Below are 26,677 nucleotides of genomic sequence, written 5' to 3' on the forward strand. Positions count from 1 at the left end.
TGTCTTTATTCAACTCACCGAGTAATATTTCTAAAACTAATCCAGAAATCATGCAGACCATGTTTTTTTTGCTGCATGTTTTGCATAACATTTGTATAGCAGAATGCATTATTTTTAAAAATGTTAACCGAATTTGTGCCATATTGCTGATATTACATGCAATTTCATCAGTTTGACTGTTTTTATAAACATTGGGCTATGTGTGTCAGTCGCTATAGCGCTAATACAGTGCAGGAAAGACATACTGCCAATTTTGGAGAACAACCCCCTGGGAGATCTTCAAAGTTGGCCATGTCTTGGGGGTGTGGCCACGTTATTGGATCATTATGCTCCACCCCCTGCAATACAATACCATTTCCCGCATATTATAGCAGGGGCGTGGCCAGGATGACACTATTAACCCCGCCCCCATCCACTTCACCAAGAAAGTGGGCAGGATTCGGGAGGTTGCCCTGCTCTCCCGGGAGTCTGGGAGAGCTCTCAAAAGTTTGTAGGCAACTATGATGAAAGGGCAGAGGTTACTGCTGTCAGCCAGCTTTTGCATAGCGCGACTGCCGATTGGAGCTTAGGGTGGGGGCATTACAAGCTAGCCCTGGAGCACTATGGGAGATGAAGTTGGGATGCAGGCAGGGCCGGACTGGCCATCTGGCACTTCTGGCAAATGCCAGAAGGGCCGATGGCTATATGGGCCGGCCCGACTCCCCCTGTCTTCTTGGTGGCTGGTTCCAGGAACCAACCAGCCACCTCTGCTGCGCGCTCCCCAGCTCCCTCCCCCGTTATGCTGTGCAGCCAGTTACACTGGTGAGTTTACTTTTTTTTTTAATTTGTTTTTTCTTTTACTGAAGAGGGGGGGTGCCGCGATTTTCAGGGGGGGAGGGGGTCGCGGGGGTGCCGCGATTTTCGGGGGGGAGGGGGGGTCGCGGGGGTGCCGCGATTTTCGGGGGGGGGGGTGCCCGCGATTCTAGGGGTGGTCGCGGGGGTGCCGCGATTTTCGGGGGGGGTCCGCGATTTTCTGGGGGGGGGGTCACGGGGGTGAGAGCCGGGGGTGCTGGGAAAGGGGGTGAGATCCAGGGGGTGCTGGGAGAGGGGGTGAGAGAGCCGAAGGGGGTGCTGGGAGAGGGGGTGAGAGAGCCGAAGGGGGTGCTGGGAGAGGGGGTGAGAGCCAGGGCATGCTGGGAGAGGGGGTGAGAGAGCCGAAGGGGGTGCTGGGAAAGGAGGTGAAAGCCGAAGGGGGTGCTGGGAAAGGGGGAGAGAGAGCTGAAGGGGGTTCTGGGAAAGGGGGAGAGAGAGCTGAAGGGGTGCTGGGAGAGGGGGTGAGAGAGCTGAAGGGGGTGCTGGGAGAGGGGGGTGAGAGCCAGGAGGTGCTGGGAGAGGGGGTGAGAGAGCCAAAGGGGGTGCTGGGAAAGGGGGTGAGAGAGCCGAAGGGGGTGCTGGAAAAGGGGGTGAGAGAGCCAAAGGGGAAGAGGTGCTGTGAGAGGGGTGAGAGAGCCAGGGGGTGCTAGGAGAAGGGGTGAGAGAGCCAGGGGGTGCTAGGAGAAGGGGTGAGAGAGCCAGGGGGTGCTGGGAGAGGGGGTAAGAGCCAAGGGGTGCTGGGAGAGGGGGTGAGAGCCAGGGGGTGCTGGGAGAGGGGGTGAGAGAGCCGAAGGGGGTGCTGGGAGAGGGGGTGAGAGAGCCGAAGGGGTGCTGGGAGAGGGGGTGAGAGAGCCGAAGGGAGTGCTAGGAGAGGGGGTGAGAGAGCCAGGGCATGCTGGGAGAGGGGGTGAGAGAGCCAAAAGGGGTGCTGGGAAAGGAGGTGAAAGCCGAAGGGGGTGCTGGGAAAGGGGGAGAGAGAGCTGAAGGGGGTTCTGGGAAAGGGGGAGAGAGAGCTGAAGGGGGTGCTGGGAGAGGGGGTGAGAGAGCTGAAGGGGGTGCTGGGATAGGGGGTGAGAGCCAGGGGGTGCTGGGAGAGGGGGTGAGAGAGCCAAAGGGGGTGCTGGGAAAGGGGGTGAGAGAGCCGAAGGGGGTGCTGGGAAAGGGGGTGAGAGAGCCAAAGGGGAAGAGGTGCTGTGAGAGGGGTGAGAGAGCCAGGGGGTGCTAGGAGAAGGGGTGAGAGAGCCAGGGGGTGCTGGGAGAGGGGGTGAGAGCCAGGGGGTGCTGGGAGAGGGGGTGAGAGCCAGGGGGTGCTGGGAGAGGGGGTGAGAGCCAGGGGGTGCTGGGAGAGGGGGTGAGAGAGCCAAAGGGGAAGGGGTGCTGGGAAAGGGGGTGAGAGAGCCAAAGGGGAAGGGGGTTCTGGGAGAGGGGGTGAGAGAGCCAGGGGGTGCTGGGAGAGGGGGTGAGAGAGCCAAAGGGGAAGGGGGTTCTGGGAGAGGGGGTGAGAGAGCCAAAGGGGAAGGGGGTGCTGGGAGAGGGGGTGAGAGAGCCAAAGGGGAAGGGGGTGCTGGGAGAGGGGGTGAGAGAGCCAAAGGGGAAGGGGGTTCTGGGAGAGGTGGTGAGAGAGCCAGGGTGGTAGGGAGTGCAGGAAGAGGAGTGAGAGAGCCGGGGGTAGAGGTTGCAGGAAGACGTGTGAGAGAGCCAGGGGAGTAGGTGGTACAGGAAGATGTGTGAGAGACAGCGGAGAAGGTGGTGCAGGGGGTTAAGGAGAAGATGGTGCAGGGGCATAGGTAAAAGAAAGTGTAAAGGGAGAGACATCTTAAGAATGGGAATGTCAGGGATGCAGCCATCATAAAACACAAGTAGTAATGAAGAATGGAAATGCACAGAGGGGACAAGTGTTAAAAAAAAATAAAAAATCAAGCCTTCATACTCCATTCACTTATATTTTCTATACCCCCACTCCTAAATTTCTGCTTCGACCACTGCCCTCTATTCCTGCTCCCCACTGCCTGTGTGAGCTGACAGCTGCTGATCCCTCCTCGCCCAGGGTGCCCAGTAGGAGAACAGAACACAGGATGCCATAATCAGGTAAGTTCATATATTTTCTCGTGTGGAATATGTTTTTAACCATCCTTTCTTGAACTGGGAACACTACAGTGTATCCAATAATGTTTAACACTATGTATTGCTCATTATTGCGCTGTAAGGTTTTTTGCATATTTATCTGTACAGAGATTTTTAATTAAGAGGAAAAAACATTGCTTGTCATAAATTTTATCTGTAATTGTGTCAATATATCTATTTTTGTTTGCATTGTAAATGATGTATTAAGCTGCTCTTGGGACTCACACTCAGTATCTGATATGCTGTACCAATTTTTATTTGTGAATGAGTTTTTGTCTGAGCTTTACTAATGATTTGGGGGCACTACTATGGCATAATGTTATTTGGGGTCACTATTGTGGCATAATATGATTTGGAGGCACTGTTGTGACATAATATGATTTGTGGGCACTACTGTATGGTATATGTTTTGGGGGCACTACTATGCCATAATATGATTTGTGGGCGCTTCTGCATGACCAAATATGAATTGAGGGTAATACTATGTGGCATAATATGACCTTGGGGCACTACGATGTGGCATAATATGAACTGGGCACACTACGGTGTGGCATCATATGAACTTCTGCCAAAGGCAAGTTTTTCATTGTTGAATATGATGGGAGCCCAAATAAGTTGCTGTATCAGGGCCCAAAATTCCTCTTGTCAGCCCTGCCTGTGAGTCAAGGGGGTAGACGTCTCCAGGTAAATAATCTAAATGTTTCCTATCTAATCAAACTGATGGATCATGATGGGTCACATCCAATTATTTCTCACCCACCTCCTCTATCCCCCTTAATTTATATACTGTGTTATTTAAAATGAATAGAAAAGACGCATATCCAATTACTGTAGTAAAACAAAAATATTTTTCTCTGACATTTTGCTGTAGATGGAAATACTTTTAATGCGGCCATGTGGGTTCAACTGATCATTCAATAGTTATGTTTTTTTTATATATATGTTAGTTTTATTTCATGTGGAATGATTCATGAAAATTCTGCCATTACTATTTCATTGAGGGAAAAGGGTACCTGTTACCTATATGTGTGTGTAAGTACTCTGTTCGTAGTTGCTATTTTGTGGGAGATTTGAAAAAAGCAAAACATTGTTTCCTACAGTGGCGTCTGTATAATTGGTGGTATTGCTGTAGTATGGGGTGGCGTGCTGGTGGCAATGTTGTAGTGTGTTTGGTGCTTATTATTATTATTATTATTATTATTATTATTAATATTTATTTATAAGGCGCTACAAGGCATCCGCAGCGCCGTACAGAGACAAACAAAATCACAATACAATGGGAGACAGCACAGTACAGTAAACACAGCAACTCAGTACGCTCAATGCACAGCTAGAGAGGGCGGGGAAGGGGGAGGGAGGATCCGAAAATGACGGGGCCCAAGAAGGGGGGCGTGGAAGACAGGGAGACCCCCAGGGGGGAGGAGGGAGCGAAAGTGGATGTGGGGTGGAGGACCTTTGAGGAGGAGGGCTAAGTAGCTGGAGAGCAGAGTTAGAAGTGGTGGAAACAGGAGGAGAGATGGCCCTGCTCAGAGGAGCGTACAATCTAAGGGGAGGGGTGGACAGACAGAGAGACGCAGGGGAGAGAGGGAGAGTAGGGGGACAGAGGCAGAAGATAAGGTAGGAAATTAAGTGGGAGACAGAAAGGCTTTAAGAAAAAGGTGGGTTTTTAGGGCCCGTTTGAAGCTGGATAGATTAGGGGAAGTTCTGATGGAGGGAGGGAGCTTGTTCCAGTGGAGGGGGGCAGCGCGGGTGAAGTCTTGGATACGCGCGTGGGAGGAGGTTATAAGGGGGGAAGAGAGGCGACGGTCAGAGGCAGAACGGAGAGGGCGGGATGGAGCATGAATAGAGAGGAGGGTGGAGATGTAGGGTGCAGTGGAGTTGGCGAGGGCCTTGTAGGTGAGTGTGAGGAGCTTAAAGAGGATTCTGAAGGGGAATGGGAGCCAGTGAAGGGCTAGGTAGAGGGGGAGACAAAAGAGGAGCGGCGAGAGAGGAAAATAAGCCTAGCTGCAGCGTTAAGGACGGATCGAAGGGGATCGAGATGAGAGTGGGGGAGGCCAGTGAGGAGGAGGTTGCAGTAGTCCAGGCGGGAGATGATCAGAGAGTGGATAAGGCATTTGGTGGCATCTTGGGAGAGGAAGGGCCGGATGCGAGCGATGTTGCGCAGCTGGAAGCGGCAGGATTTAGCAAGAGAGAGGATGTGGGGGCCAAAGGAGAGAGAGGAGTCGAGGATGACACCAAGGCAGCGAAGTTGGGGGACAGGGGAGATAGAGGTGTTGTCGACAGTGATGGAGAGGTCAGAAGGGGATGGGGTATGAGAGGGAGGAAAAACTATGAGCTCAGTTTTGGCAAGGTTAAGTTTGAGGAATCGAGAGGACATCCAGGAGGAGATGGCAGAGAGGCAGGCGGACACCCTAGAGAGGAGGGAGGGAGAGAGATCAGGAGAGGAGAGGTATAGTTGAGTGTCGTCAGCGTAAAGGTGGTAGCTGAAGCCGAAGGAGCTGATGAGTTCACCCAGGGAGGAGGTGTATAGAGAGAAGAGTAAGGGTCCCAGAACAGAGCCCTGAGGGACCCCGACTGGAAGGGTGGATGGGGGGGAGAGAGACCCAGAGGTGGTGACAGAGAAGGAACGGTGAGTAAGGTAAGAGGTGAACCAGGACAGGACTGGGCCGGAGAGGCCGAAAGACTGGAGGGTGTGAAGGAGGAGGGGGTGGTCAACGGTGTCAAAGGCTGCAGAGAGGTCAAGGAGGATGAGAAGGGAGAAGTGGCCCCTGGCTTTTGCAGAGAGGAGGTCATTGGTGACTTTAGCCAGGGCAGTTTCAGTGGAGTGGAGGGGGCGGAAACCAGACTGGAGAGGATCAAGGAGGGAGTATTCAGAAAGGTAGGAGGTGAGACGGCTGCAGACGAGCCTCTCAAGAATTTTGGAGGCAAATGGGAGAAGAGATATGGGGCGATAGTTCGAGAGAGAAGTGGAGTCGAGATTAGGTTTCTTAAGAATGGGGGATACGAGAGCATGTTTGAAGGAGGAGGGGAAGATGCCAGTGGAGAGGGAGAGATTAAAGAGGTGAGCGAGGTGGGAGCAGGTGGTGGGGGAAAGGGAGCGAAGAAGGTGGGAGGGGATGGGATCCAGGGGGCAGGTAGTGGGGGGGGATGATAAAATGAGAGAGTGGACTTCCTCGCCGGTGGTGGGACGGAAGGAGTGGAGGGGAAGGTGGTTGGGGGGGGAGGACAGAAGAGTGGGAGGGGTGGAAGAGAGAGTGGAGGAGGAGATTTCAAGTCGGATGGCCTCGATTTTAGAGGAGAAGAAGGAGGCGAAATCAGAGGCAGTCAGGGAGGAGGGGGTGGGGGGAGGGGAGGGGGCCAGGAGAGTGCTAAAGGTGGCAAAGAGGCGGCGGGGGTTAGAGGACTGGGAAGAGATGAGGGATTTAAAGAAAGATTGTTTAGCGAGTGAGAGGGCAGAGCTGTAGGATGAAAGGATGAATTTAAAGTGGAGGAAGTCAGCCAGGGAGCGGGATTTTCTCCAGTGACGTTCGGCAGAACGGGAGCATTTTTGGAGGAAGCGGGTAAATTTGGAGTGCCAAGGTTGGGGTTTGGAGCAGCGGGGGTAGACGGAGTGGGCAGGGGCAACCGCGTCCAGAGCGGAGGTGAGGGTGTGATTGTAGAGGGAGACCGCCTGGTTGGGGCAGGCCTGGGAGGAAAGGGGAGAAAGGAGGGTATCGAGAGAGGAGGACAGAGAGGCAGGGTCAAGAGCATCGAGGTTGCGTATGGACAGAGTAGGTTTGGGCAGGGGGAGGGGAGCAGGAGAAGAGGAGAGAGAGAAGGAGAGGAGATGGTGGTCGGATAGAGGAAAGGGAGAGATGGAGAAGTCGGAGAGATTACATAGGTAGGAGAAGACAAGATCAAGGGAGTGACCAAGGCAGTGGGTAGAGGAGGAGGTCCATTGGGTGAGACCAAGGGAGGAAGAGAGGGTGAGCAGTTTGCTGGAAGCAGGGTAGGTGGGGTTGTCGATGGGGATATTAAAGTCACCGAGAATGATCGAGGGGAGATCGGAGGAGAGGTAGTGAGGAAGCCAGCTAGCAAAGTTGTCAAGGAAGAGGGAGGTGGGGCCAGGGGGGCGGTAGATGACAGTGACGCGGAGATGGATGGGGTAGAAGAGGCGGATGGAGTGAGCTTCAAAAGAGGAGAAGGAGAGGGAGGGTTCAGGGGGAATGACACGAAAAGTACAGGTGGAGGAGAGGAGGAGGCCAACTCCACCGCCAGGGCGGGCACCAGGCCTGGCGGAGTGGGTGAAGGAGAGGCCACCATAGGAGAGGGCAGCGGGGGAAGTAGTATCAGAATCGGAGAGCCAGGTTTCAGTAACGGCAAGAAGGTTAAAGGAGTTGGATAGAAAGAGGTCGTGGATAGCAGTCAGCTTGTTGCGGACGGATCTGGCATTCCAGAGGGCACAGAAGAGTATTGCTTAGTATTGCTAATAAGTAGGAGAGGGTATTGCTATAATGTGGGGGGTGACGCTGGACGCTGTAATGTGGGGGGTGATGCCGGTTGCTGTAATGTGGGGGGTGATGCTGGACGCTGTAATGTGGGGGGTGATGCTGGACGCTGTAATGTGGGGGGTGATGCTGGACGCTGTAATGTGGGGGGTGATGCTGGACGCTGTAATGTGGGGAGTGATGCTGTAATGTGGGGGGTGATGCCGGTTGCTGTAATGTGGGGGTGATTGATGTAGTATGAGTGTGTGTGGGGGGTTATTTATTGCTGTAATTTGGGTACTAATAATGTATTGTCATGGTATTTATTGATGTAATTGGGGTGCTAATAATGTAATGTTGAGGGTCATTAGGAGAAATAAATACCCCCCCCCCCCACACACACACTCATACTACATCATGTTGTACTGCGCCAGCATCAGTGTGCAACAATATAGTGCATGGAGCCCACGTGGGCCTGTGTGCTTTAAATGCCAGGGCTGATTTTTAGTCCCAGTCCGGCCCTGGATGCAGGATAATACCATTCCAGATATATTTTCAATTATTTCTCCCCTACCTGCAGTTAAACAATTGAATGCCTTCTTTTCAGCTATACAATTTTCTCATAAAGTGTATGGTGACATTACCTCAGGCCTGTGGAGATGTACTCCTGGAAGGTAAATTTTTCTGGCTCGATGTGCCTCCGTGGCAAAGTCAAGATGAACTGAAGATATCGGTCACCCACTTCATAAGGCTCACTCGTGCTGAGCAGGTTTCCATACCCAGCAGGGACAGATTCACACTGCGACCGTTTCATACGCATGAGATTCTGCGTCACCTGACAGGAGAGACAGAGCATGATTGTGGTAGATCTCCATAACAGCAGAGTAGAGCACTTTCTTTATTGGTGCCGCAGTATTAGGTCTTCACAAAGGACACTTACAGTTGTGAAAAGGGTTATTTACAGTAAGAGCTGTGAAACCATGGAGTGCAGTCCCATAAAAACTGGAATCGGTAGATACAATAGATAAATTGACAAAATCACTGGACATCTTAGCAAAACAGAACATACAGGACTACCGACATTAATAAACACATATGAACAGTACTGTATATTGATCCAGGTAGTTGTCTTCTGCAAGGATGATTTCAGGAAGGATTTTCTACACTTTTTACACAAATTGAACTATGCATTACTGGACTATTTTTCAACCAAGATACATAACTATATAACGGATGTACTATATCAGTTTGTCTCAAAAGCTACACGAATGGAGAATATCTAAGAAAGGGGTATCCACCTTCTGGCTACTTTAATTTATTTGTTTCTACATAGCCACCTGCCGTGTTTTTAAAACACATTACTCTATATTCTTGCTTCCTTCTGCATTGGTCTGTTATGTCATCAGACATACTTGTTTACTTTAATTGTTCAGGGAGAGTACACAAGGCTGCTTTCCAAATATAGCTGTATCCAATGCAAAGAGCTCTACTAAGCCGTATCCCTGGGCAGCAAATATAAACAACTCTGTATAATGATTGAGGAAAGAAAACATTTGCAACTTTGTGGACCCGCAAAAAAAGCTGGAGGACATTGGACTTGGTCCCTGTCTTGTGGCAGAGGAGTGAACAGTGTGCCTCTATGGTCAGGGCAGCCCTCCATAGGAACTTATAGCCCTTTGACAGGATGGTAGTCTAATAGGCTCTCTGTGCAGTAGGCACCATGGCTATCATTAATTGTCTTGTATTCCTGTGTGATTTTGTAAAACAGATATCTATTTTTGTAATATAGAGTAAAGATACATTTGTATCTTCCCAGTAGTGTTTGCCTAATTGATTCTGAACTCACCTAGGTACTGGGTACCCTCAGGTCACACAAAAGGCGGCCCCAGGTTGACCAACTAGTGCTAGGTGACCAAAACATCCACACAATGTTAGGCTGGTGGGTCTTGTCATAAACTTACAGAACTGGTGGTAGAGGTTTTCTTCTATAGCAGCCGCCTTTCCCGTAGAGCTTGATGTGCTCACAGGTACTCGGATGCTTCCAGGTCTTAACTCAAATGCAGTATAAGTTTATGAGCAACACCACAGCGGATGGGAAGGTGGAGGAAATCCAGATGGTAGCGGGTAGTCAGAAGGCAGGCCAAGGACACGGGGTCCGTAGCAGATAGGATGGTCGGAGAAAGGCAATGAGTTCAGGGCTAGCGGCAAACAGGAAAATCCAAGAAACAGGTTCAGAGTTTAGGGCAATCAGAAAACAGGCAAAGTCCAAATAACAAGCAAGAGGTCACAACGATAGGTCAATCCAGAGTATCAATAGAATATACAAGGTACAAAAACCACAGCAGGTCAGCAATTCCTCAAGAGACGCTATAACCGGCAGGGGGCTAAGCCCTCTTTGTCTTAAATACAGCAAGCAGCCAATCAGAGCCATGCCCAATAATACAGCTCAGTGACTGCCTAATTAAAAAATACCAGTAATTAGCCAGCAGACTATTGTTCACTTAATCATCATCATCATTTATTTATATAGCGCCACAAATTCTGCAGCGCTGTACAGAGAACTCATTCACATCAGCCCCTACCCCAATAGAGCTTACAGTCTAAATTCCCTAACATACACACACAGACTGAGAGAGACTAAGGACAATTTAATAGCAGCCAATTAACCTACTAGTATGTTTTTGGAGTGTGGGAGGAAACCCACACAAACACAGGAGAACATACAAACTCCACACAGATGAGGCCATCGTCAGCAATCGAACTCATGACCACAATGCTGTAAGGCAGAAGTGCTAACCACTCAGCCACCATGCTGCCCACTTAATGCGCTCGCGTCCGGCTGCCCAGTGTTGCCGGGCTGCAGCGCCTATTAGAAAGCATCCCGACCTTTACCATGGTGACAGCCGGGACTGAAGAGAGGGGAACTGATGTCCCGGCTGTTGCTATGACAGCCGGGACGCAGCTGGAGGTAGTCAGCCACGGATCACCGTAGCTCGTTACACACAAGATGCCTAGTATCTTCCCAATGATTTCAGTAGATAACTGTAACAACCAAACAGGATACAGAAAGGTAAAGCACTGTACTTAGCAAAAGTTACCAGTGCACATGTACAAGTTAATTAATTAAAGTTATCTGAAGGTGGACAGCTGCTTAAAGACATCGCAGCTGTTGTGATAAGAATGAGTGTTGTACATTCTACACGATCTCTGTAAACGCAGCGTCTCATTATGACCCCGCAGATGCTGGAAGATCGTCTCCTAAGTAGGGATGTGCACCGGCGACTTTTGAGGTCTCGTGTTTTGTGTTTTGGATCCGGATTTTCGTTATTTTTGGGGTTCGGATTTGTCTCGCAAAACACTTGACGAAAGGTCTCGGTTCGGATTTAAGGTTTTGGATTCGGATTTTTTTTGAAAAAAACATAAAAAGTTTAAAAATCAAGTTTTTGGGCTTATTTTCACTCCTAGGCTATTATTAACCTCAATAACATTCAATAACAAGCATTTCCACTAATTTACAGTGTATTCTGAACACCTCACAATATAGTTATTAGTCCAAAACGTTGCAACAAGGTATCTTTCTGGACTGTGTAGAGGAGTGGGTCACCACAATATATATTAAAAACCCTGAACTTTTATGAATCGCACCAATAAATGTACCTGGACTGCGTAGAGGAGTGGGTCACCACAATATCTTAAAAACCCTGAACTTTTATGAATCGCACCAATAAATGTACCTGGACTGCGTAGAGGAGTGGGTCACCATAATATATATTAAAAACCCTGAACTTTTATGAATCGCACCAATAAATGTACCTGGACTGCGTAGAGGAGTGGGTCACCACAATATCTTAAAAACCCTGAACTTTTATGAATCGCACCAATAAATGTACCTGGACTGCGTAGAGGAGTGGGTCACCACAATATCTTAAAAACCCTGAACTTTTATGAATCGCACCAATAAATGTACCTGGACTGCGTAGAGGAGTGGGTCACCACAATATATATTAAAAACCCTGAACTTTTATGAATCGCACCAATAAATGTACCTGGACTGCGTAGAGGAGTGGGTCACCACAATATATATTAAAAACCCTGAACTTTTATGATTCCCACCAATAAATGTACCTGGATTGCGTAGAGGAGTGGGTCACCACAATATCTTAAAAACCCTGAACTTTTATGAATCGCACCAATAAATGTACCTGGACTGCGTTGAGGAGTGGGTCACCACAATATCTTAAAAACCCTGAACTTTTATGAATCGCACCAATAAATGTACCTGGACTGCGTAGAGGAGTTGGTCACCACAAGATATATTAAAAACCCTGAACTTTTATGATTCGCACCAATAAATGTACCTGGACTGCGTAGAGGAGTGGGTCACCACAATATCTTAAAAACCCTGAACTTTTATGAATCGCACCAATAAATGTACCTGGACTGCGTAGAGGAGTGGGTCACCACAATATATATTAAAAACCCTGAACTTTTATGAATCGCACCAATAAATGTACCTGGACTGCGTAGAGGAGTGGGTCACCACAATATATATTAAAAACCCTGAACTTTTATGATTCGCACCAATAAATGTACCTGGACTGCGTAGAGGAGTGGGTCACCACAATATCTTAAAAACCCAGAACTTTTATGAATCGCACCAATAAATGTACCTGGACTGCGTAGAGGAGTGGGTCACCACAAGATATATTAAAAACCCTGAACTTTTATGATTCGCACCAATAAATGTACCTGGACTGCGTAGAGGAGTGGGTCACCACAATATCTTAAAAACCCTGAACTTTTATGAATCGCACCAATAAATGTACCTGGACTGCGTAGAGGAGTGGGTCACCACAATATATATTAAAAACCCTGAACTTTTATGAATCGCACCAATAAATGTACCTGGACTGCGTAGAGGAGTGGGTCACCACAATATCTTAAAAACCCTGAACTTTTATGAATCGCACCAATAAATGTACCTGGACTGCGTAGAGGAGTGGGTCACCACAATATATATTAAAAACCCTGAACTTTTATGAATCGCACCAATAAATGTACCTGGACTGCGTAGAGGAGTGGGTCACCACAATATATATTAAAAACCCTGAACTTTTATGATTCGCACCAATAAATGTACCTGGACTGCGTAGAGGAGTGGGTCACCACAATATCTTAAAAACCCTGAACTTTTATGAATCGCACCAATAAATGTACCTGGACTGCGTAGAGGAGTGGGTCACCACAATATATATTAAAAACCCTGAACTTTTATGATTCCCACCAATAAATGTACCTGGATTGCGTAGAGGAGTGGGTCACCACAATATCTTAAAAACCCTGAACTTTTATGAATCGCACCAATAAATGTACCTGGACTGCGTAGAGGAGTGGGTCACCACAATATCTTAAAAACCCTGAACTTTTATGAATCGCACCAATAAATGTACCTGGACTGCGTAGAGGAGTGGGTCACCACAAGATATATTAAAAACCCTGAACTTTTATGATTCGCACCAATAAATGTACCTGGACTGCGTAGAGGAGTGGGTCACCACAATATCTTAAAAACCCTGAACTTTTATGAATCGCACCAATAAATGTACCTGGACTGCGTAGAGGAGTGGGTCACCACAATATCTTAAAAACCCTGAACTTTTATGAATCGCACCAATAAATGTACCTGGACTGCGTAGAGGAGTGGGTCACCACAATATATATTAAAAACCCTGAACTTTTATGAATCGCACCAATAAATGTACCTGGACTGCGTAGAGGAGTGGGTCACCACAATATATATTAAAAACCCTGAACTTTTATGATTCGCACCAATAAATGTACCTGGACTGCGTAGAGGAGTGGGTCACCACAATATCTTAAAAACCCTGAACTTTTATGAATCGCACCAATAAATGTACCTGGACTGCGTAGAGGAGTGGGTCACCACAATATCTTAAAAACCCTGAACTTTTATGAATCGCACCAATAAATGTACCTGGACTGCGTAGAGGAGTGGGTCACCACAATATCTTAAAAACCCTGAACTTTTATGAATCGCACCAATAAATGTACCTGGACTGCGTAGAGGAGTGGGTCACCACAAGATATATTAAAAACCCTGAACTTTTATGATTCGCACCAATAAATGTACCTGGACTGCGTAGAGGAGTGGGTCACCACAATATCTTAAAAACCCTGAACTTTTATGAATCGCACCAATAAATGTACCTGGACTGCGTAGAGGAGTGGGTCACCACAATATATATTAAAAACCCTGAACTTTTATGAATCGCACCAATAAATGTACCTGGACTGCGTAGAGGAGTGGGTCACCACAATATATATTAAAAACCCTGAACTTTTATGATTCGCACCAATAAATGTACCTGGACTGCGTAGAGGAGTGGGTCACCACAATATCTTAAAAACCCAGAACTTTTATGAATCGCACCAATAAATGTACCTGGACTGCGTAGAGGAGTGGGTCACCACAATATCTTAAAAACCCTGAACTTTTATGAATCGCACCAATAAATGTACCTGGACTGCGTAGAGGAGTGGGTCACCACAATATATATTAAAAACCCTGAACATTTATATTTCGCACCAATAAATGTACCTGGACTGCCTAGAGGAGTGGGCACTGGGCACCACAATAAAATATATAAAAAACCTTCAACAGGTCTGCATTACACTACACATACGGCTGCTCCTCCATCCTCTCCATCATATACATGTTGGAGTTTTAGCGTGTGACAACCTCTTGTTTTTGATAATGTCAGTGCATTTTGAATATTTTTCAATTCGCCCCACACCACTGAATGTACTTTATCTATGATACGCATCTATCTATCTTGACTCCGTAGTGTGGTGGCCCCGGTACACAATTTGGTACCGAGGCCACAATATAATTAAAAAACCCTCCACGTGTCAGAATTCCACCAAAAAAGGGTATGGACTGCGTAGTGTGGTGGCCCCGGTACACAATTTGGTACCGAGGCCACAATATAATTAAAAAATTGGGCATCAACAGTCAACGTTGTTTAATATCTGATACACCTCTATCTGGACTGCATAGTGGAGTGGCCCCGGTACCCAATTTGGTACCGGGGCCACAATACCTCCTCCAAACATGGTACAGACAATTCGTCATTGAGATCCCATCAAGTATGTTAAAGACAGACAGGGTCGAAGTGTTATTGGTTGACTTTGTAAACCCAAAAACTGTCCCTGTTGCACATAGTCGTGCAATGAAGACTGACTTTTTCATTTAAAGGCACCATCTTTGAAGTGTAGTGTTTGTAAGTCTAAGTCATATTATACTTTTGGTAAAATTGGTTTATTTTGTTCCTCTTTATGGTAACTACTAATAGAATTAAAGTATTAAATAGAAGCGGCAGTTCCTCTTTATGGTAATTAGTAATAGAATTAAAGTATTAAATAGAATTAAAGTATGAAATAGAATTAAAGTATGAAATAGAATTAAAGTATTAAATAGAATTAAAGTATTAAATAGAGTGGTATAGAGTTGTAGTGTGGTATAGATAGAGTGGTCCCCACAATATAATAATAAAACCCTCAACTGGTCTGAATTCCACCAAACAAGTATCTGGACTGCGTAGTGTGGTGGCCCCGGTACACAATTTGGTACCGAGGCCACAATATAATTAAAAAATTGGGCATCAACTGTCACCGTTGTTTAATATCTGATACACCTAAATATGGACTGCACAGTGGAGTGGCCCCGGTAGTAAATTTGGTGCCGGGGCCACAATACCTCCTCCAACTTCCAAGTGTAGTGTTTATAAAGACAGACAGCGTCGAAGTGTTATTAGTTGACTTTCTTAACCCTAAAATTGTCCCTGTTGCAAATATTCGTGCAATGGACAGTTACTTTTTTATTGAAAGACTCAAGCTTTCAAGTGTAGTGTTTATAAAATATAAACAACAATACAGTAGTTTTAGAGCACGTCAATACCTCTTGTTTTAAATTATGACACGGCATTTTACTTTTGGTTTAATTTCTTGAATTTTTTTAAATTTGGTTTTACTTTTTGAACATGGCAAACGACTGTTGATTGGTCATATAATGCAAAAAAAAAAGGTCCAAGATGGAATTGTCCTTGGGCCCTCACACCCACCCTTATGTTGTTGAAATAGGAGTGGACATGCACACTTTAACAAACCAATCATTTCAGCGACAGGGCCTACCAAACAACTTTGGCTGAAATGATTGGTTTGTTTGGGCCCCCACACCAAAAAAGCTATTCATCTCTCCCTGTACAGACTAAACAGGCTCTACTGAGGCAAGATGTCGTCCTCATCCTCAACCTCTGATTCCTCTCCCCCTACAGTGTGTACTTCCTCCTCATCACACATTATCAATTCGTCCCCGCTGGACTCCACAACCACAGGTCCCTCTGTAGTATCTGGAGGGCAGTGCTGTACTTCATTGAGGAATTGATTATTCATTTTTATAAACATCATTTTTTCAACGTTCTGAGGAAGCAACCTCCTTCGCCGCTCACTGACCAGGTTCCCCGCTGCACTAAAAACTCTTTCCGAGTACACACTGGAGGGGGGACAACTCAGGTAAAATAGAGCCAGTTTGTACAGGGGCTTCCAAACTGCCTTTTTTTCCTGCCAGTAACAATATGGACTGTCTGACATGTCTACTTGGATGGTGTCAGCAAAGTAATCATCCACAATTTTTTCTATTGTGACAGCATCCAATGCAGCGAGAGTAGACATGTCTGCAATGGTTGGCAGGTCCTTCAGTCCGGACCAGATGTTATCAGCATCCCCGCCAGTGCCTCTTTTGGGAAAACTGAGCTTTTTCCTCGCAGCCATAGATGTGGAAGAAAATGAGGGTGGAGCTGTTGGCATGTCACGGTCCTCTTCAGAGGACAATCTCCTGACCAGCAGGTCTTTGCACCGCTGTAGACTTGTGTCCGCCGGAAACAGAGACACAACATACGCTTTAAACCGAGGATCGAGCACGGTGGCCAGAATGTATTCCTCTGACTTTAAAAGAGTGACCACCCTCGGATCCTGGCAAAGCGTACGAAGGGCTACATCCACAAGAGCTACATGCTTGGTGTAATCGCAATGGCTTACCAGCTCCTCCCTCACTTTCTCCAGCTGCTTCTGCAACAGCCTGATCAGGGGAATGACCTGACTCAAGCTGGCAGTGTCGGAACTGACTTCTCGTGTGGCAAGTTCAAATGGCTGCAGAACCTTGCACAACACGGAAATCAGTCTCCACTGCGCTTGACTGAGGCGCATCCCCACTCCTTTGCCTATGTCGTAGGTGGCTGTGTAGGCCTGAATGGCCTTTTGCTGCTCCTCCATCCTCTGCAGCATATAGAGGGTGGAGTTCCAGCGCGTCACAACCTCTTGTTTGAGGTGATGGCAGGGCAGGTTCATGCTTTTTTGATGTGCCTCTAGTCTGCGGTAGGCACTGGCTGAATGCCGAAAGTGTCCAGCAATTTTGCGCGCCACCGCAAGCATCTCCTGCACACCCCTGTCACTCTTGAGGTAATGCTGCACCACCAAATTAATGGTGTGGGCAAAACATGGGACGTGCTGGAAATTGCCCATATTTAATGCCTGCACAATGTTACTGGCATTGTCTGACACCACAAATCCCCATGAGAGTCTAAGTGGGGTAAGCCACTGGGAGATAATTTCCCTCATTTTCTCTAATATGTTGTCAGCGTTGTGCCTCTTATTAAAGCCTGTAATACACAATGTTGCCTGCCTTTGCACGAGCCGCCATTTTGTAGTTGCTGCTACTGATGCAGCTGTTGCTGTTGCTGCGGAAGGGGATGCATCTACCCAGTGGGCTGTCACAGTCATATAGTCCTTCGTTTGCCCAGAACCACTTGTCCACATGTCCGTGGTTAAGTGGACAGTGGGTACAACCGCATTTTTTAGAGCACTGAGGACACTTGATCGTACTTCTCTGTACATTTTTGGTATCGCCTGCCTAGTGAAGTGGAATCTCGACGGGATTTGGTACCGGGGACACAATACCTCCATCAACCCTCTAAATCCCACTCCACTGATGGCGGACACCGGGCGCACGTCTAACACCAACATTGCAGTTACAGCCGCAGTTATACGCTTTGCAATAGGGTGACTACTATCGTATTTTGTGGTCATGGCAAACGACTGTTGGACGGTCAATTGTTTTGTGAAAGACTTAGCGGTCTTACGACTTCCCCTCTGGGAAGATGACCGACTAACAGCAGCAACAGCAGCAGTGGCAGTAGTAGGCGTACCGCTGCAGGATTCCTCAGATGAATCCCGTATTGAGGAGGACTCAGTCTGGCTGCTGACTTGGGCTGCAGGACTGAATCTGATGGAGATTGTGGAGGAAGTTGACGAGGAGGGTGTTGCTGGTGTGTATCCAACTGGACCACGGGATTTAGGTGTCCCTGTACCGATGAGGGTCCTAGCCCCAGTTCCTGAACTAACCACTGAACTATGAAGGTTATTCAGGTGACGTATAAGGGAGGATGTTCCTAGGTGGGCAAGATCCTTACCCCTGCTTATTTGAGCTTTACATAAGCTACATATGGCCATACATTGGTTGTCTGGATTTGGATAAAAATAACTCCAGACCGAAGAGGTGCATTTTTTGGTCTTCTGACCAGGCATGACGATGGGCTTTTTCATCCCATGGACATCAGCTGTTTCCCCCCCTGGTGCCTCATTTACAATAACCACATCACCATCCTCATCATCAAGTTCCTCCACAGCGCCAGCTACATCATCAATAGCCTCCTCCCGAGCCACCTCTTCCCGTACAGTGATGGGAAGGTCAGGCTTGACAACCACCAACATCCTTGGACTCGCCTTGTGGATTTGTGATAATTTCTCTTTAGAAGGCAGAGTTGTTTGCTGTTTTGTTGCTGACAGCATAACTCTCTTCAATTTTTTGTAGGGGGGGAGGAGGAGGAGGGCTAAGATCCGTGGGTGAAGCTGAACCACTAGTCATGAACACGGGCCAGGGCCTAAGCCGTTCCTTGCCACTCCGTGTCGTAAATGGCATATTGGCAACTTTACGTTTCTCCTCAGATGATTTTAAGTTTCTCTTTTTGCTACTTTTTCTTAACTTGGGCATTTTGGATTTTACATGCCCGGTACTACGAGATTGGGCATCGGGCTTGGAAGACGACGTTGATGGCATTTCATCGTCTATGTCATGACTAGTGGCAGCAGCTTCAGCATTAGGAGGAAGTGGGTCTTGATCTTTCCCTACTTTATCCTCCAAATTTTTGGTCTCCATTATATGTAGCACAAGATACTGCAGAATGTGTGAACTTGGTAATATTGCAGTACCAATGGACTTATACTGCTGTATTGGTTTTGCAAATTTGGTTATAATTATTATATATATTTTTTTTTTTTAATTTTTAATTTTTTTTTACTTTTTTTTTATTTTTTAAAAACTTGGGAATAATGGGGAAATAACTATGCCCTTAGAAGCACAGAGCACAGGACACAGCACCACTGGACTGAACAGGACACGGCACAGGACCCAGCAGCACTACGGAACTCAGCAGGACAGAGCACAGGACACAGCACCACTGGACTGATACTGCAGAATGTGTGAACTTTGTAATATTGCAGTACCAATGGACTTATACTGCTGGATTGGTTTTGCAAATTTGGTTATAATTATATATATATTTTTTTTAATTTTTAATTGTAATTTTTTTTTTACTTTTTTTTTATTTTTTAAAAACTTGGGAATAATGGGGAAATAACTATGCCCTTAGAAGCACAGAGCACAGGACACAGCACCACTGGACTGAACAGGACACGGCACAGGACCCAGCAGCACTACGGAACTCAGCAGGACACAGCACAGGACACAGCACCACTGGACTGATACTGCAGAATGTGTGAACTTTGTAATATTGCAGTACCAATGGACTTATACTGCTGGATTGGTTTTGCAAATTTGGTTATAATTATATATATATTTTTTTTAATTTTTAATTGTAATTTTTTTTTTACTTTTTTTTTATTTTTTAAAAACTTGGGAATAATGGGGAAATAACTATGCCCTTAGAAGCACAGAGCACAGGACACAGCACCACTGGACTGAACAGGACACGACACAGGACCCAGCAGCACTACGGAACTCAGCAGGACACAGCACAGGACACAGCACCACTGGACTGATACTGCAGAATGTGTGAACTTTGTAATATTGCAGTACCAATGGACTTATACTGCTGGATTGGTTTTGCAAATTTGGTTATAATTATATATATATTTTTTTTAATTTTTAATTGTAATTTTTTTTTTACTTTTTTTTTATTTTTTAAAAACTTGGGAATAATGGGGAAATAACTATGCCCTTAGAAGCACAGAGCACAGGACACAGCACCACTGGACTGAACAGGACACGGCACAGGACCCAGCAGCACTACGGAACTCAGCAGGACAGAGCACAGGACACAGCACCACTGGACTGATACTGCAGAATGTGTGAACTTTGTAATATTGCAGTACCACTGGACTTATACTGCTGGATTGGTTTTGCAAATTTGGTTATAATTATATATATTTTTTTTTTAATTTTTAATTGTAATTTTTTTTTTACTTTTTTTTTATTTTTTAAAAACTTGGGAATAATGGGGAAATAACTATGCCCTTAGAAGCACAGAGCACAGGACACAGCACCACTGGACTGAACAGGACACGGCACAGGACCCAGCAGCACTACGGAACTCAGCAGGACAGAGCACAGGACACAGCACCACTGGACTGATACTGCAGAATGTGTAAACTTTGTAATATTGCAGTACCACTGGACTTTTACTGCTGAATGTGTGAACTTGGTAATATTGCAGTACCAATGGGCTTATACTGCAGGATTGGTTGTGCAAATTTTGTGGCAATTAAGAAAAATTAAATTAGTTTTTGGTATTTTTTTAAATAACTTTTTTTTATTTTTTTAAACACAGGGGAATATTGGGGAAATAACTATGCCCTTAGAAGCACAGAGCACAGGACACAGCACCACTGGACTGAACAGGACACAGCACTGGACCCAGCAGCACCACTGACCTCAGAAGGACAGAGCACAGCACACAGCACCACTGGACTGATACTGCAGAACACAGCACAGCACAGCACAGCACAGCTCAGCACAGCACAGCACAGAACTAAACAGCACAGCACAGAACTAAACAGCACAGCACGAGATCTACCAGGACAGAGGACCACCTAACACACCCTCCCTCTACCCTGATCAATGCCCGAGTGAAGATGGCGGCGACTAGCGGGGAATTTATAGGATCCGAGTATCGCGAGATCCGACAACGGGATTATGAGTCAGAGCCTCAGTTTCAGATTTGAATTTGGCGCCAATACCCGGATCTGTCTCGGATCCGACTCGGATCGGCAACGTTCGGGTGGGCTCGGATTTCATTAATCCGAGTGCGCTCATCCCTACTCCTAAGCCGTATTATTTTATAATGACACATACTGTGACACAAACATAGATATTGTGTGGTTACATAATTGGATAATGTACATTTGTAGTCTTAGTACAGGGTTGGGTGTAATTCTAAACATCAACAAGTCACAATAAAATCTGAGTTAATACTGTGTTTTGCCCTGCAGTGATTTGCGTAATCACATAACACTCCCATACAAACAATTCACAGTCATTAATCATGCACGAATGCCAGGTTTATAAATACATGTGATAGAGTGAGAATGGGTTAATTTGCATATCGAAAAGGATGTGCACATTTTTTTTAAATTCTGCATTAGCAAATGCCGAAATTCAACTTATACAAGGATGCGTCTTGTAAAACCTGTTACTACCTTTACATTGTACTGCATCAGGTTTTACCCTTACCAATAAAATTATTTATTAAGGGACAAATAACATCACTTTTTTTTTACTATAAGGTCTATCGCCCAGAGAGAAACCACTCATTACAGCAGTGTATGCTTTTTTCAGATGTATTTTTGCCAATCTAAATCTGTCTCATGCATCTGTTTGCAGATCTGGGGGAAGGAAGTTCCTCATTCTCTTGTAATAGATTTTGATTTTAAAAAGTCAAAATTGTATTTTTAATTTTCTTGTCTCTGTACTTTACTGTACAAGAATAATCACTGTCAACACGTCAGTGTGACTGTAAGAGGATGTTGGGCTTCTTAAGAAGCTGACATCCAGCACATAAGACTCTGAGAGGTACAGGACTATGCTACTGTATTTGTGTGTCAATATGGCTGCAATTACAAAATGAGCAATTCTTGCCTCTTTTTAAGGGCAGAATGGGGTTAAGGGGAGGGATAGGCGTACGATACACTTTAAGATACGATTAAGAAACTAGATGAAGTTAGTAAATGAACTTCAATGTTCTGCAGAGCTTATTCTACAGTAATTTTTTATTGATACAGTCATGGCCAAAAGTTTTGATAATGACAAGTATTGGTTTTCACACAGTTTGCTGCTTCAGTGTTTTTAGACCTTTTTGTCAGATGTCGCTTTGGTATACTGAAGTACAATTACAAGCATTTCATAAGTGTCAAAGGCTTTTATTGACAATTACATTAAGTTTATGCAAAGAGTCAATATTTGCAGTGCTGAACCGCCTTTTTGAAGACCTCGGCAATTCGCCCCGGCATGCTGTCAATCAACTTCTGGGCTACATACTGACTTGATGGCCGCACATTCTGGTCTAATCAATGCTTGAAGTTTGTCAGAATTTGTGGGTTTTTGTTTGTTTACCTGCCTCTTGGGGAGTTTCATGGCCATGGACCCAAAATTTTGATGTTTTGTTCCCCGAGCCACTTAGTTATCACTTCTGCCTTATGGCAAGGTGCTCCATCATGCTGGAAAAGGCATTGTTCATCACCAAACTGTTCTTGGATGGTTGGGAGAAGTTGCTCTTGGAGGATGTTTTGGTACCATTCATGACTGTGTTAGGCAAAATTGTGGGTGAGCCCACTCCCTTGGCTGAGAAGCAACCCCACACATTGAATGGTCTTGGGATGCTTTACTGTTGGCATGACACAGAACTGATGGTAGCACTCACCTTTCCTTCTCCGGACAAGCATTTTTCCAGATGCCCCAAACAATCTGAAAGGGGATTCATCCCAGAAAATTACTTTATCCTCAGCAGTCCAATCCATTTGCCTTTTACAGAATATCAGTCTGTCCCTGATGTTTTTCCTGGAGAGAAGTGGCTTCTTTGCTGGCCTTCTTGACAGCAGGCCATCCTCCAAATGTCTTCACCTCACTGTGCATGCAGATGCACTCACACCTGCCTGTTGCCATTCCTGGGCAAGCTTTGCACTGGCGGTGCCCCAATCCCGCAGTTGAATCAACTTTAGTAGACGGTTCTGGTGCTTGCTGGACATTACTGGATCTCTGAAGCCTTCTTCACAACTATTAAACCTCTCTCCTTGAAGTTCTTGATGATCAGATAAATGGTTAATTTAGGTGCAATCTTGCTAGCAGTAAAATCCTTGCCTGTGAAGCCCTTTTTGTGCAAAGCAATGATGACTGGACATGTTTCCTTGCAGCTAACCATGATTAAAAGAGGAAGAACAATGATTTCAAGCAACACCCTACTTTTAAAGCTCCTAGTCTGTTATTTTAACTCAATCAGCATGACAGAGTGATCTCCAGCCTTGTCTTCGTCAGCACTCTCACCTGTGTTAATGAGAGAATCACTGACCTGATGTCAGCTGGTCTTTTTGTGGCAAGGCTGAAATGCAGTGGAAATGTTGTTTTTGGGGATAAAGTTCATTGTCATGTCAAAGAGGGACTTTGAAATTAATTGCAATTACATCGGATCACTCTTCATGACATTCTGGAGTATATGCAAATTGCCACCATAAGATCTGAGGTAGCAGACTTTGTGCAAAATAATATTTGTGTCATTCTCAAAACTTTTGGCAACGACTGTACATTTTTTCTAAAGCACTGACATATTACGCAATGCTGTACCTTGAGGGGGTCATAACAAATTACTGACAAAGATATGAAATAGAAGGTAAAGATGGCCCTGCCACCCAGTATAGCTTACAATCTAGGAGGTGAGTGGAACACTTGATACATAAGGTAGTGGAATAACACATTTAGCCACTGGTTGAGGTGTACTACTGTAAGGGATCAGTATTATCAGCCACCAATAATAAAGCAGCTATTGGCGAATGGCATTTCTGTGCAGCTACCGATGGTGTCATAAGGTTTGAATGAAGAGAGGCAATGCGAGATGGAGCCATGAAGCAGTCAAGAGACTCAAGAGAAACTATTCTGGGTAATACAAGTTTATAAATTGATGTATTTAATGCCTGCAAGAAAAATAATCTATTTACGTAATGCTTGATTTTGGTTCATGCATGTAAGTGTCGTATTTCAACCATAATGCAGCAGAAAAAAAAATAACTATGATTTAAATCATCTTATGAACTGGGGGTGTGAATTGAATAAAACCGTGTAGAGTTCTGTAATATTTTTTCATACATACCTCCTTCAGCACCTGGTCGCCTTGGTTAATGAGTTTTCTGATGTGAGATATTATTCTCTCCCTGACATTTTCCTGCTGCTGACTGCGGGCATTGGCCTCGGATACACAGGTTCGGTATATGACCTCAGCCTCTTGTGCCTGAGAGGGAAAGAGTGAGCCCCCAGTTATTGAGTCGCTACCACATGTGGCGTACATTATATATACAGGTTAACCAAAGAGAGAAGACAGGTTGTGAGTCATCCAATGAGAGTACAAGACAGGTGTAATGTCCCCGCTAAGACACTCCCACAACCACTCTAGCAGCTGAAGAAATACTAGCGGTAATATCAAAAGGATATCGCTCACTAGTTAAGAGCATTTGAGAATGGCAGTGACTGATGTTATCAAATTTACGTGTCTGCTCCATGTGACGCTGTCTGCCCTCTTTCCGAAGCACCAAAAACTAGTTTGTAAGATCCAAAAGAGCATCAAAGTACAAGAAGAAAGTTTTATAATAACAGGTATTCAGTTTTGTCAAAACGCGTTGGTTTTGCAGTGGTTTCCTGTCGACTGGGACGTTTGCTTACATGGAAGTTGAATGAAGGAAATACCTGGGACCATTTCCTTTTATACTAGTGAGCTGTGTGCAGGGAAGCGAGGAGGAGGGAACCAGATCCCACAGCTCGCTAGGTCCCCGTGCAGCAGGCTCCATTACCTCCATAGGCCCCGGTGCACCTGCTGCACCAATGGTAGTTCTGCCACTTTCTTCCGTGCCTAGGGGCAGGCTCGGCTGGGGTCAGGGGGCACCACCCCCCTGGGTCAGTCCTATAGTGCACTCCCTTGGGCTGGGTCACTGGGCCACCTGAATGAGTCGTGTCCTGTTCCCCGGGCTAAATTTTGCCAGCCCTCCCCTGTCCCTGCCTATGCATGCTATCTTTATGGTAGGGGCATCAACCCTATATTTATGCAGATGAACTTTGTCCTTGCATGGTTTTTATTTATATGTAATGTGAGTGTTTTTCTAGGTAATGCAGTAGATATTTCCCTTTTTTTTCTGTTTCCATTTTGATGTTGGGAGCGGTATACTGAAGAAAGATACTGTGGGGATTACCGTAGTGAATACAAAGCAACAATACAAGAAATTTTGAAGTAAGCACAATACACAAGGGGGGTTCACCCTAATCACCATAATGTGGTTTCCCTGTTTGAAGTGATATCTACAATTTTAGAATAAAACTAAACACCTTTTCTTATGTAACCCCTGGGGATGCTGCAGTTGGACTTGAGCACCCAGGGGCTAATAATCACAATTGCATCAGTAAGAAAAGAGATGCATATAGCTATTTACCAGTCAAGGAGAAGGAACTACATCTCCCAGAAAGCTGTTATGAAGAGGGGGCGGAGCCTAAGAAGACTGAGAAACGAGAGGGCGGAGAGAGAGAGGAAGAGAGGAGCATCCTGGGAGAGACTGAGCTGTGTGACCAGTTCAGATAGGTGACCCTAGGCAGAAGGGCACTGGATGAGTGATCTGAGCAGAGAGAGCAGTCTGCAGAGATATCAAAGCTCGGTGCAGTTCTGAACAGAACCTGCTGGAAGCCACAGTTTGAAGCTGTAGGAGGAGGTTTGCATGCATCTCTGAAGAAGGACATTTTACAAGTCAGCCATTTTGGAGATAATCAAGTTCAGACCTGTGACACACTGGTGCAGATAAGTTACTGGTTATTTTTATCTATCTGTTGTTGTTCAAGTGGGGTTTGGACTATATCTGGCCACAAGGGCTGAAGAGTTAGGGATAGATGGGTGGGCAGGTAAATATGCACCAAGTGTGTGTCTAATCAGCACTTGTGGAACTACAAGTCCCAGGATACAAATTAGAAAGGATTTTACAGTTGTTGCTAGAGGAGGGTCTGCATACTGTGACTGCTGTACCTCACTGCAAGTGATTTAAAGATCTCCAAAATCTGCAAACTGGACACATGATGTTTCCATGCCATGCTGCATACATACAGAAGGGCCCCAACTTGCAGTGCACTGCTCTATTTGTGTGGTGTGTTTGAATACTGCTGTGTGTGTTTGGCAGTACATTGTAGGGCTATAAGGGAAAATATATAAATTCACCCTGCAAGATATTCACAGTATCAGGAGCAAGTAAGATATCTGATATATTTTTTCATGTGTATAAAGCTGTGACAGTTAATGGTTATATTGTTATATATTATATTATATTGTATGCTGTTATTGATTTATTGCGAGTTTTTGTGTTAACTTGGTGTGCATAGTAAGAAGTGGTGCGCCACTTTCATCCACACTTGTTTTATTACTGTATTGTATTGTTTGCACTATTATTTCAAATTATACCAAAGTATATTTTTCTATAAAATTACAAAGCTGCATTTAGGATTTCCATTTAAATAAATGTGCCTGGCTGGCTTTTGCAGCACACATTTTGTCACAGAGTGTTAATACTGGGCAGGGGGTTTCCCGAATCTCCCCCTGGTGTATCTTTTGAACACCCCCCAGAAGAGAAAGCAGAGATTCGGGTGGAGGCACTGAAAACCAAGTACCAAGGTGAGAAGCATCTGCGTGGTTCAATATATATATATACCCTCACAACGCTTAATACACAAGGGGGTGTTACAGTGGAGGCACTGCTGAGATACTGAAGACACACTCAGTGAAACCCATCAGCACAGACGTCATGGATAGTATAAGAGAAGAAGTGTTTCTGTGGTGTGAACAACAGAC

General features: G+C 45.6%; 1 protein-coding gene across 1 annotated transcript in view; it reads right to left on the reverse strand.

Moving 5' to 3' along the window:
• The window catches only part of GMIP (GEM interacting protein), an 89,483-nt gene that overhangs the window by 14,282 nt on the left and 48,524 nt on the right, over positions 1-26,677 (reverse strand). The window contains 2 exon segments of the mRNA XM_075206876.1: positions 8,087-8,277; positions 23,954-24,091. Coding sequence (XP_075062977.1) covers positions 8,087-8,277; positions 23,954-24,091 — 329 coding nt within the window.

The sequence above is a fragment of the Mixophyes fleayi genome, chromosome 4 (genome assembly GCF_038048845.1).
Source record: "Mixophyes fleayi isolate aMixFle1 chromosome 4, aMixFle1.hap1, whole genome shotgun sequence".
NCBI classification, from domain to species: Eukaryota; Metazoa; Chordata; class Amphibia; order Anura; family Limnodynastidae; genus Mixophyes; species Mixophyes fleayi.